This window comes from Elaeis guineensis, chromosome 10 (assembly GCF_000442705.2).
Source record: "Elaeis guineensis isolate ETL-2024a chromosome 10, EG11, whole genome shotgun sequence".
NCBI lineage: Eukaryota > Viridiplantae > Streptophyta > Magnoliopsida > Arecales > Arecaceae > Elaeis > Elaeis guineensis.
In genome coordinates this window covers 25,867,693-25,880,976 of record NC_026002.2, presented here as the reverse complement: position 1 = coordinate 25,880,976, position 13,284 = coordinate 25,867,693, and the positions used below count along the sequence as shown (strand labels likewise).

At 34.7% G+C, this 13,284-nt stretch overlaps 1 protein-coding gene across 2 annotated transcripts; it reads right to left on the bottom strand.

The window, feature by feature from the left end:
• Positions 1-1,141: 1,141 nt before the first annotated feature.
• Positions 1,142-6,149, bottom strand: LOC105059919 (receptor-like cytosolic serine/threonine-protein kinase RBK2). 2 transcript variants are annotated; one of them, XM_073244839.1, is made up of 9 exons: positions 5,853-6,149; positions 5,163-5,383; positions 4,694-5,080; positions 3,400-3,651; positions 3,167-3,321; positions 2,167-2,246; positions 1,927-2,062; positions 1,686-1,835; positions 1,142-1,595 (listed from the first exon to the last, which is right to left on the bottom strand). In XM_073244839.1, the coding sequence occupies exons 1-9, from the start codon at positions 5,924-5,926 to the stop codon at positions 1,425-1,427; spliced, it is 1,626 nt and encodes a 541-aa protein (XP_073100940.1). In that variant the 5' UTR covers positions 5,927-6,149; the 3' UTR covers positions 1,142-1,424. The 2 variants fall into 2 exon arrangements, with proteins under 2 accessions (XP_073100940.1, XP_010941737.1); XM_010943435.4 differs by having other exon boundaries at positions 5,163-5,278; positions 5,853-6,147.
• Positions 6,150-13,284: the final 7,135 nt, after the last annotated feature.

The following is a 13,284-nucleotide window of genomic DNA, read 5'->3' as shown; positions in this document are numbered from 1 at the left end:
TTTCAACCATTATACTTTTATTATGCACTTTGATATGAATCCCTCGAATTCTCTAAGGCTATTGAATGAATCCTAGCAAAAGATCTAATCTTCTTTTTTTTTTGAAAAAAATAAAACTAGAATAAAATTTTAAGTTTCTTTATCTTTACTATTCCTCGAGCATGTCACATTAAAATTAAATCTTGATCTACTTTCTGTATTTGAAATCATTGCATAAGCTTTCACCACTCATCTAGAATTCAATATATCTAAAATTAATTTGGAGTAAGTTAACTCTAGATTTCTTAATAATTGGGATAATTCCAAACTAATCTTTCTTTATAAAATGATTAATCCAAACCTCCAACAATTTAGAAGATCTCAAGATAATATCATTGTAAACAGAATCGATTTGGTTATCTCTTATGGACAGCTGCTTTCATCATGACTCTTACGTCAATAAATAAATCGACATAAAATCTTGTCGCTTATTTATTAAAAACTCATATAAATCTTTCAAAAATTTGATAATAGCAAGATACCTTAGATCAGCTCCAAAACCTAGACTTTGACTTAAAATAATTAATGTACTCCATTATCTTCAACAAACTTAAGAAAGATCAAGTAATCTAATATAAAAGATGGTAATATAAATTATTAAAGATTTTACTAATATGTGCATATCATCCAATCCACAAATAACTATATATATATATATATATATATATATATATATATATATATATATATATATATATATATATATATATATATATATATATATATATATATATTTGTTTTAGGCTTAGTGGGCCAATCGGGTGGGCTTGATTTTCTTAGGAAAAGGGTATCACAATTACACTATCGATACATGGTATGGTATGAGATGGAAAGACGTAGCGAGTATCGGTATGGTAGGAGATTTTATACCTGTTCGCAACCAATACAATATGGTATGGCATTAAGTGGTATGGCACACCTTGATTGTTCCACTAGAGGCTTAATTCTCACTGGGGCATGATATTTTGTTAGAAAAATTTCATTAGATTGGATGAATCTCTATTCCGGTGGACGACATACACAACAAAATAGAGTGAGTGTAGCAGACGAACTTTCCAGTTTGAGTTTTAATTCATGTGAACTCTAAGAAAATAAGAGATCATAGCCAGCCAAACTTCTCTGTTATGCATTGCACATGGTAGATATTAAGATTAATGATATAGAAACAAGGATACCTTGACAGAAAGGTATCTCACATAATCTTAATTATGTCACTCTCTTTTCTCCTTTAAGGCTGGCATTTGTGACATTCACCTTGAGGTCCTACTCACAAATGCTATTGAGTAAAATGAGTAATCTATATCACACATTTGAAACACCAAAGACTCTGAGTTCCCCTGATACCGACATTCCATAGAACCACCTACAGATGGATCTCTGTTGGTTTAAAAATCCAGAGCTAGCTTCTTATGTTGAGTAAGATCATTCAGATACCTTGTTGCATTGTACTCTTCTGCATCGAAGAGTTCCACTGAATATGTCCTCCTGATAAGTGACTTGTGAAGCACTTTCATAGACTCAGATTGCATTTCTTTACCTTTTAGTAGATCTAAAACCTGCACCGGCACAAAAAAGGCTGATGATTCGCGGCCCAGAATTATATCGCGCAAATTAAGATGAATCGGGATCCAGAATTATGAGCATGCCTGAGTCATCCGAGGTCGCAAAACCGATGAGTGCTGAATACACATATAAGCTGTTTGTGCTACACATCTCACTTGCTTTATGTCATAAGAATCATTTAGAGAAGGATCAACGAGCTCCTTAATATCATCCTTTTCAAGTAATGGCTTTGCCTGACAGTATAATGGCAAACTCTATCATTGCAGATAATTTGTTATACAACTAAGAGGTTAGCAAATAAATAAATAAATAGATAGCACATACCCACATCACTAAACTTTGTTGAGATGAATTTACTGCGCTGCGCCCGGTGATAAGCTCTAGCAATAGAACCCCGAAAGCATATACATCGGTTTTCTCATCAACTATCCCATGAGTACAATACTCAGGGGCAAGATAACTGCTCAATAAGAAGGAAAAATGGCAGGAAGAAAATGATCAACTTCACAATGGATCAAAGATGACAATAATGGTGGTAAAAGCTGAAGTTTATTATCCACAGACCCAAACGTGCCTTCAAGATTTGATACTGTGTGGTGAGTCAACTTGTCAGGCAGCCACATAGCAAGGCCAAAGTCGCATATCTGGATCAGAATGAAACAAATAATTCTGCCATGTTTCTTGAGAACAAGGGTTTCTATATTATTTATGCTGAAAGTAGTTATTTGATGATCAATCTTTTGAAGAGTTATATGAAGTTGTGAATTTTATCAACAAAGTGCATAGAACCAAATTAATTGATTGAATAGGATTTTTAGTAATGCAAACTACATAGACCACACTAAATGCATGAATCCATCATCACTGCACTTACTAAAACAAAGGAAGCAGTAAACCTTTACTTATGTTGATAAAATATTTGTAATTATCCTGGTTGTTCTATATACTGTTGTAAGTTTACTTGATTGCAGAACTTTTGATCTCATTAGTCTATCACAAGTGGGTCAGAATTTTCTTTTTTTGCCCTCCATTCTAATCAAGGTTCAAAATTTGCAATCTAGAAAGACATCTCCCCCCCCCAAATTTTTCACAACCGGCACCCTGATGTATTGTTCAAAAAAAAAAAAAAAACCTGCATCCTGATGTTAAGACTCTTTTACCTGAATTCTGCCTTTCTGTACTCTCCACTGCACATTATAAGGAAATTAAATCTTCTTGCTATTAATTGAAGTCCCTTAGCTTCCCATCCTATACATATTCTGAAAGTTCTCCTTTTTCATCTGCCTATTGACAAGGCATTTTAGGTCTTCCCATACAGCATCGAAAAATTTCACTTTTCATGTGACCATATATCTACCAGGAAAAATTAGTGCTTTCAATATAATAGTTCCCAAATAATCCTTGTCTAACAAACAATAATGCATTTTAAACTATTTAATCTTCCCAAAATTTTCACAATATGCTGCACAAAATGTTACAATAGAATACAGCACAATTATTTGGATATTAGTAGCAAATCTAGTACATGAGATGCCAGAACAAACTCCATCTGGATGAAGGATACCTGTGGTTCAAAGTCATCAGTAAGCAGCACATTTGCAGCCTTGATATCTCGATGAATGATGCGCCTCTGACACCTTTCATGAAGATACTCAAGACCTGTTGCTGCCCCTGTGGCAATCTTGTATCTTACATCCCAACTTAGTTTTTCCTTTGAACCTGACAACGACTTTAATAAGATTAAGAACCACAAGAAAGCTAAAAAGATTTGAAAAGATTTTAAATTGACATAATTACCATGAAGAAGAGTTTCCAAACTCCCATGAGAGGACAGCTGTAAAACTAGATACATGCCTCCTTCAGCCCCAACTCCAATCAGTTTGGCAGTATTTGGATGATCTACATGGACTATGATTCCCAATTCAGATAAGAAACTGTTTGTTCTTTCATCTGCTGTTCCTTGGGTAAGCATTTTAATTGCTACAAGCTGCCCATTTTCTAGGCTTCCTTTGTAAACCTCAGCATAGCCACCTTTCCCTATGATGTTCTCTACAATAGAAAAATAGAATGAAGATTTTTTTTTTTAACACCAAACTAGATATGAAAACACATAAAAATAACTTGATACTATTATGGCACAACATGCAAAGAAAGGAATGTGATTCTTCAAAAAGTCCCCTTGATCTAAACCTGTGCAAATTAGCATTGGAATATGAAAAAACATGCAAATAAGATCTTATTGGTTATTTGATTATACCATTTTAGAGTCTAGAGAATGTGGAAGAAAAATGGCAGCAGATCTTTATGAAATGTGTTGTTGACCTATACAGCAGTCCAATTTGGATCCCAGAACAACTGAACAACAAAACATTTATTCCAGTATCAAATTTTGAGGACCATTTGAATCACATCTACGACAGAGTTACTGAATTAGCAATCGCAAATTATATCTTGTTTAAAATAAAGAAAATGCAAACAAAAGCAGGAAAAAAATACATGTCAAGATATGAACAAAAGAAGTACCAGTATCATTATCATTGTGAATTTTTATCCATTAAAATGCCATCATCTATAGAGCTCAAATTCCAGAAGGGTTGAGCAAATTCTGTGGGAATTTGATTTCAGCTCTCAAAGAGTTGTTCCAGAATTTCTATAAAGGCAACTTTAGGCAAGTGAGGATTTTGGCATATTGCCATAGAACATATTTTAAAAAGCAAACTGATGGGGTAGTGATCTTTTGGTCGCAAATTGAGCTTATGAAATTATGAAACAACCCTTCAAGATTTCCATAGATACAGAATCTAATGAACAGTGAAGATGACGGTGTTTGATACAAGAAACTTTGCCCATCTCTGGGGCCAAAATTATAAACAAAAAGTCAAACTGAGATGCGACCGGATTGGTCTTCTCCAAATCAGTGAAGAACGTAGATAAAAGAGGGAATACTAATAACTGCTAGAGATTCACCATATGGATGATCTTCACAGAATAATTTAAGCAGCACTAGTAACCTATTAGGAAGGATAAAAAAATTAGAGTTAAAATCATGCTTAGTGGATTTATACACAAGTTCCAAACAAGATAAACAGACCTGGGCTAAAGTTATTGGTGGCTTTTTGGAGCTCTGAGATTGTGAAGTTCTTCCAAGTAGGTTTGAAATAGCAATTACTGTAATCAGTAGTGGAGTCCGATATGGGGACATGAGTCTCCCTATTGCTCTTCCTCCTTGATAACTTTGGAACTCCAAGTGGAGGAAAACTGGATAATCTCCTCATTGATTGCTGCTTCCAGAAACGAAAGAATCCCTTCCATCGGGAAGAGTTGCCTGATACCAATTGAGTTTCGGAGCAGGATGTGCTGGTCTTTGAAGAACTTGTCTCCAAATCCAAACACCTTAAGCCATCATCAAGGACTCCTCTCGGAGACGATACCTCGGTCGCTTCTCGAGTATCCTTCCCAATTTCTAGTGACTGGAAATCTATGAAGTGAAATGGAGAAATCATACATGAACATGTCAAAATTAAATGAAAAAAAGAATGAGAGATAAGTTGACAATTTACCTTGAGCAGAAATGGAGACAGATAACAAACTGGTTGTATCTTTTTCATGGGCTGAAAAAAATGCTCCTATTTGAGGGGGTTTTCGACTGCATTCGCTGGATATTTCAGCATTTTCTCTGAGAAAAGAAAGAAAAATAGATGTTGGACTAACGAGAAGAGAACAGATATAGAGGAATCCAATTTTTGTGTTCGCGCATGCTGCTTCCTGTGTGCGAGGGTGTCTTGAAAAATAAACCAAGAGTAAAAAATGCAACAAGTAAGAACATATGGCTAAGGCCAAGATTTTCGAAACCGAAACCTATGCTACTGCAAATAATGAGAACATTTTACGGATGAACACAAGCGAAGTACAATACGTGAGGAGGAAAAAAACATTTCGAATGAAAATTATGGTTTAGGAAAACAAAACCAGCAGGCAGAAAGGGAGAACCAAATATTATGGAACAGAGACAATAAGTGTCCATGCTTATTGCTTAACAATGTTATCTAGGAGGAAAAAAAAAATCACAGAGACATAAAGAAACCATGAAGTTACCAAGATTGTTCGAAACCAATAACTTTTCTTCAATAAAAGCCAAGAGCTCCAAGATTGAAAATTGCATGAACCATTTGCATATGAAAAAAAGGAAGATACCACACAAAATTCAAAAAAGTTTCAAAAACAAAAAGATGAAATGGGTGCGGAGATACCCTGGTGTTGAGTCGCCAATTTCTTCTACGAAATCATCCATTGGATTACTTGCAGAAAAAACCCAGAGGCACATATAAAACAAGAATGAGAACACACAGCGAGGGCAGCGTCCACGGCTGACTACCCTCGGAATCTCGAATGTTGTCTCTCTTCTGCTACACGAAATCTTCTTCTCCCTTCAATGCAAGAAGAATCAATAGTTGAAAAAGAAATGCTTTGCTGTGTGGATAGAGCTCATGGATGCCAGCGACCGTTAACCTCACCACTACCGTCCAGGGATGTGCTTCTGGGCGCGAGTTTTGCGCTCGTCCACTTAAAAGGGATAGAACGTTGGGAGATGCTAATTGCTAAAATGGAAGGAGTTTAATACTTGCAAGCCGAACCGTCCATTTCTTTCGGACCCTTCTCATATGCGACAAATTGCGGGATTTCGGGTGGTTGGCGTAGCAGTGGGTGAGGTCTAAATTTAATAAAACAACCACCGACATCTAATTTTCTTGGTGCTATCCTTCACTATTTTTACTTGTACAAAATAAGAGAATAAGAAGGTGGTTATATTTACCTGTCATGTATAATTTGTCGTGTGTGAGAAAACAAGAAGGTGATTTTTCCTGGCAGAGGTTAGGGCACAGCTCCATTGGCTACTTTATGAGTTTAAAAGATATTAGTGCTATACCTCTTATGGAAAATTTTTTGTACACCCTGAGCAGCGTAGAAAATTTGATATAAAGTAAATCATTTTATTCGATTGATTTATGTAGTCATCGTTTTTCAATGCATATTTAATGTCTGTAATTTTATTTTTTTTATTTAAAATTTTGAATACGAAAATATTTCTATTCTTTAAAAAAAATTATGACATCCTATGTCTATATTATGATATCCTTAGTTCAACAAGTCATAATTTTTGTCCACAGAATGTCATAATATAATGCAGGATGTCATAATATGCATAGGATGTTATAATTTTTTTCAAAAAATAGGAGCATTTTCGTTATTCAAAATTTTCAAATGAAAAAATAAAGTCGTATTGAAAATTAGTTGGATAAAAATGCTCCTTTCATATTATGATATCCTAAGTCATATTATGATATCCTGGGTTATATTATAACATCCTACATGCAGGAAGTCATAATTTGATATAAGTTGTTATAATATACACATGATGACATAATTTTTTGGACTATATTATGATATTTTGCATATAAGAAATCATAATATACTACAGGATGTCATATTTTTTTTCAAAAATAGGGGTATTTTTATCATACAAAATTTTTAAATAAAAAAAATAAAACTGCAGATATTAAATACGTATTGAAAAGCGATGGCTATGTGGATCAATCATATAACGCGATGTGCTCTACGTCAGATTTTCTACATTGCTCATGGTGCACAAAGAATTTCTCACATATGTAATATCTAGTGTGATAACCAATGTTTTAGCCCATGAGCCAGCTTGGGAAGGCCCATGCCCATGGGATATTGTGTGTTTGGCATAGTTGAAGGAGAAAGAAGACTCCTAATTGGAGTCTTCTTCCCTACCAACTCCATCAGAACTAAGGATTCTAGAGTGTGTCAAATTTGAGTTAAAAACTCTAGGATCTCATCTATAAAGGCCAATCTCCTCCTTTGAACTCCATCAAAATCCCAAGCAATCACCATTGGTTTTGAGCTTTTTGCAGCATTGTTTCTTGAACTTTTGGCTGGAAAAAAATCGTTGGAATCATCCATTTTGGCTTCGCCAGATTTAGGTCAGGGATCTAAGTTGTGTTCCTCCTTTTCTGAGTTGATAGTCATTACAACCACCTTGTTTAGAGATGGCAAGTTGTTGGGAGATCGTGAACAAAGTGTCCCCTATTTTTTTTGTTATTTTTCTTTGCTTTGTCGACCACCATCGATCATGGTTGTTGTTGGGGGCATCATTTCTTCACCACTAGACAGCGTGTGGGGATTCATCGGCTACGATACTTGTTGTGGGCCATCAAGTCAGCCTCGATCGACCTGATCTTTAGAGGAAGCCGAGGAAGATTACAGCTTGATTATGGCCGACTTGGGGAAGTTGAATGTAATTGTCCGAATAAAACAAGCTGACCTAATCCAGTAAGAAGTATGTCCTTCCCACGATCCTAGAAAGAATAGACTTCAACCTTGGGCATAGTCGGGGTGGTCGAAGGTCGGCTATGGCAGATTTGGAGGAGTTCATCCATGTGAGGCAACAGTCCTACATTCAGTAGATAATCCCAATCTAGTAAGGGGACCATTTTGAAAAAGAATTTGTCCATGGCCACGAAAATAGTAGATAAGGAAGTTGTAACCACCATAATTTGATTATGCCCACAAATGGCAACTAACGGTTGATGCCGCATCACAAGCATATGGACTTGTTTGTTGTTAAATTTTAAGATTTAGTTATTCTAATTTTAATCCCCTTAATGAATGTTATGCATTATCATATCGGACGTCTTGCATGCTTGTGGAATAATATCCTATGAGGCCCATAAGTACTTGGAGGTTGCGTGCATTTACACCACATCCTAACACTTGATGGTGCTGGAGAGGCAAGTGTATATCCAACCGCATGGCAATGTTAAGGGTATGATGGCACTTCAACTGAATACTAATAATAACTTAGATTGAAACGGTAGACATTGTACAACAAAACTGATTGAATGGGCTTAAAGGTATCTTAGCAGTAGAAAAGGTTCTATACGCCGAAAGACAACCAATGTAGTTTTTTGTAAGTAGTCTGAATGAAAAGCAATTGTGGGACTTGGGATTAATCAAGGATGATTATCAGTTACCAGAATCATCAGAAGTAAAGGCTGGATATGGACTTCTATAGTTGGGAGTAGTTATTATATTACTTATCTTCTAGTATAAATAAGTGAATGTAATCTAAAAAAAGATCTCTTTGTTGATTAATGAAATTAGTTTATCTTTAATTTATCCCTGTATTTATCTTTATTTTAATTTCTTCGCTGTTGCTTTTCCAATTAGGTGCTAATTTTTTCAATAGTACTAGAGAACTTTGATGGAGTCTTGATTACACCCTGTCATTCTTCTGAATGGGAGGTGTAATGGTACTCAAAGTCTTTGACAGTTAAGGCACTTGGACCCACTCTCTTCTTGTCATTATCCTCTGATTGTTCTATTTTTGATTGATCCAAGGTCAGTGGCATTCTCGCACATAACCTAGCTACAGAACTTGTTATCCTTCTTCCAACCATTCGATGAGAGAAAAGATGTCAACAAATTTTCTGGCACATCTATTTCTCTTGTCAGGGGGAAAGAAAGAAGAAATATCATGTCTTTAACTCATGATTTCTAGTCGAAAGCATGACACAGGATTGCCCCTAGAAGATTGCCTCTTGCTCGGAGCTGATGCTTGATTTATATATTAAACAGTGGATCATCAAAAAAAAAAAAAAAAAAAAGAAAAATTAAACAGTGGAGGAGAAGGGGGCCCAATCAACACTGTAATTTGACCATCCCTTTTTAATTGTCAATAAATGTACGGATCGAGATTCCCTTGACATGATTGATGGGACTAAAAGTGTGCTCATGATGTAATGACTAACAGGATTTGAATTGTCCATGCATTGCATCTAAATAGTGATGAGGACAATTATGGACGCTTTGCAAGAGGTTGAATGATCTTGGGGTTAAATGAACATCCAAACCTAGTCATACTCCTCGAGTTTCAGTCTGGATCTGGATGCCAGGTCATGCCATCTATTAGCAAAATTGATAAGAACCTAGTTATCACTCATCATCCCACCGACCGGTTCATCCATGGATGGTTGGTGCAATATGTTGTGATGGTAATGCTTCTTAAAATCTGCTATGATCGGTGATAGAGATTGCAACTCACAATCATACCAAGCTATAGAACCATGAAAGTGCCTTGCTTGCTAAGGACTTCTAGAGTAGATAGATCATAAGTGGCTTATTGTCGAATGGAAAGGCAGGCATTTGTAAAGTAAGAATTAACATGGTCATTTGGACTACTTTTCCCCTCATAAAATCTAAATTTGGCACATTTGGAACCAGGGAAAAACTTGATTCGATGAATCTTACAATCTCAGCTAAGAATTGCTTGGATGGAATGTCCTGCCTAATCATATTCTCTATTAGAGGTGCGAATGAGCCGACCAACTTGAGCTTGATTCGACTTGATTATTATTGAGCTTGAATCGAGCTCGAATATATATATTTTTAATAATATTATATTTTATTTATAAGATATTATTAATATAGTATTTTAAAATATAATATAATATTTTATTTTATTTTAATCATATTTTTAATTATAATCAAGATTCGAATTCAAACTTGAATATGGCTCGGTTAATATTTTATCATCATTTTCAAATTGAATCTCGAGTTTAAGTATTTTGAATCAAATTGAGCTTGAGCCTCTAACTATTCCCCCCCAGTTTGGTTTGACTTGATTGCACTCCTATCCTTGATTAAGGTCTTCGGACTCGTCTTATTAAAGGGTAAAGTAGAAGGGGTAGGAGATAAAATGGTTGGATGAGGGGAGGAAGTATCTGTTTTAGGTGGAGGCAGGGGAGGTGGAGTCGACTGGGGGTGAGGTGGTAGAATTGGCTGAAAAAGTAGATGAGGCCAGGTGCACTGAGGTTGAGGAGGTAGAACTTGTTGAGACAATGGTGCAAGTGGCCTCACTTATTTTTGCTTGATGGCTCTCATCCCTGATAAGCTTGGGCATTGCTTATAATATATATGTTTATCAAACATATGTTCTAGAAACTATCGGGCATTTCTTACACAATTCCCGGTGCATTATCTAATATTATTATGGTAGAAATAAGCTTGCACTCAGTTCATGGTCCACTCTCCATATTTAGAAGGCTTTTCCTTTTAGCTCATCTACCATGGTGTCTCAGTGAAAAGATTTTTCTATCATATAACAAACAGAGATCGAATTTAAATATAAATCTTGCTATAACAATTTCTCGGCTGGAAAAGTTAATCATCTTCATAGGGTTGAAGTTCAAACCCTACAAACATGACAAAATTGAGTCAAGTACTTCCCATGCAAGATTTGGGTCAGTCTCAACCTACTTATAGTTTGTATTCTCTGTATTTGTTAAATTTAACAAGTTATAATGTTTGAAATTATAAGTAATGGATATACATCATGAAAAATATGAAACCCATGAAGTTCATGGCAAGGATTTAATTTGCATTTATAGAGACATCCCAGTATATCAATAACATTCCATTGTGGCACACAACCATTTAATCCATTATATCTTCAAAATTTACTTGACAAATATGAATCTATCTAAAATCATCTATAGATATCCAAAGTGCTTATAAAAGCATGGTCTTGGAAAGGTGCCTTGCAATAACCAGAAGATGAAAACCCAAAGCCGGTCACAACGACATCAAGCTTTTTGCTCTTGGCATTCCTTAGGATACGTACTGTACCATCCTGCCTAATATTAGGGATATACCATGTCAATGATCTCCTCCATTGGTGATGGCCCATCGATCTGAATCACTAATACCATGGAGAGTTGAGTGTCTTGGATGATCCTCATGTTAGGTTTGGATGGTATGGGACAAATCCTAAGAGTGTTGTGCTTTTAACTTGAAGACTGCTGGCAATATAGATTGTGTACCTGAGATTACCTCCCCTATAGGTACCTAATGTCCACCAACCTTAGATACCCATTTCTTATCCTTGCATGCCTGTATAGGTTGGTATTTCTACTACTACTACTACTACTACTACTACTATACTTTTTCTTTTTTGTTTTTTTTAAACGAAAGGGATGAAATAGATTGGGGATGAGCATTGATGAGAACACGTTATGGTATAACATCAATTGTATTTCAGTTTGCTCTTTTGCTTATTTGTGCCTTTGAGATGAGCATGGTTTCTTAAATATAAATTTTTGCCTTAGATCTTTGTTTGGTCTCTTTGAAAATCTTGGTAAACATTAAAGAATCTATTTCGTTATATGAGCTTAAACTAGCTACTACAGACAAGGGTCTAGTTGCAACAGGTCATACAATTTTTCATGACAAGTCTATCATTTGTATAAATTCCAATTTAAACAAAAATTTAAGCACTAATTTTCTAGAGTTTGATGTCAAGATAACAGTCATAAGATTTGCCAAATCCTTCCAAGTTTCCTTCTCAGCTAGGGTTGTTTTTTGGTTCAAAAGTAAGAAAAAGTGAATAGGTCTAGTTATGCCAAGAAAGAATTGTATGCCCTACAAAGTCAATAAATCTTATTATTTGATAATAAAGTAATCTTTTATTTTTATTACATGCATATTTTATGGGTATGGCTTTGATGTTATATTTGATGACATAATCTGCCTTTATGTTATATCATATGAAATTCATGTTGATGATAGAGATCATTGACAGGGAGACATGATATTCTATTTTTTTATAATATTAAAAATATTCATAATCTAGGAGCTTAGTTAGGATAGTTTGCTCCTACTATTGGAGATAGAGTGATGTGACTCAATCATTAGAGTGGAGACTTTTAGCAACATTATAGATTATAAAAGATAAATTTTAAACTAGACCACTATATATACTCTTAAACCACTGCATATAAGTACATGAAGACTTGTACTCGTCCAATAAGAGATCCATCATTCCTATGGTGAGAAAGAATATTTTAGATTGTGTTTCTTGTACATTGGATAGAAAATTCAGTTGATCAATTTGAAAAATTATTTTATATTTTATCTACATGATAAATATATATTATATATATTTATAAATTAAAAATTTTAAATTATTTTAATTATTCATTTATTTTAAAGAGACACATATAAGTTGAGGATTGATAGTGTCATTGAGGATTAGTTGATGCCAAAAAAAGGATAAGATTTTTTTTTAATTATTAGCATTATTGTTTATCTTATAAAAATGATAGATATGTCATGGCCAATGAGAGTATCAACTAAAATGGGGGTGTTCTCATAGTATACATGGTATATTTGGACAATGGGTGTACACTTGACCAATGGAGCACATCAATCTGAAACACAGGTAGCTGGTGTGCTCAATTGGAGGTCAAATATCAATAGCGATCTCATAGTTAGCATGAGATAGATATGTGCTATCTACTTCATTGAAATACTTTAGTATTTCCAAAAGAAATTATTAAGTAACTAAATGGAGTTCCTATTTTTCACTAAAGGACATATTAGATGTGTAAATCATGGTTTAATGTATGAAGGAAACATTAAACACATAGCCTAGTGGGATTCACTATTATAATTTAAAATCCCAATAGTAATGGTTGGATGCATGTAATAGTTGTGTAGTGGAATCATTAAATTTATTTTGTGTAATATTGTCTTGCAGTTAAAAATGAATAACTTTAGCCCACTTGAAAAGATTTTGGTTGAGAATCATCTCAAAGGTCCTAA

Excerpts from the sequence above, each read along its gene's own strand:
- LOC105059919 (XM_073244839.1), bottom strand. The coding sequence starts at position 5,926 with ATGTGCCTCTGGGTTTTTTCTGCAAGTAATCCAATGGATGATTTCGTA. Across the intron at positions 5,081-5,162 it reads TGTCTCCATTTCTGCTCAAG|ATTTCCAGTCACTAGAAATT; the intron begins GTAAATTGTCAA and ends TTCACTTCATAG. Across the intron at positions 2,247-3,166 it reads CTGATGACTTTGAACCACAG|ATATGCGACTTTGGCCTTGC; the intron begins GTATCCTTCATC and ends ATTCTGATCCAG.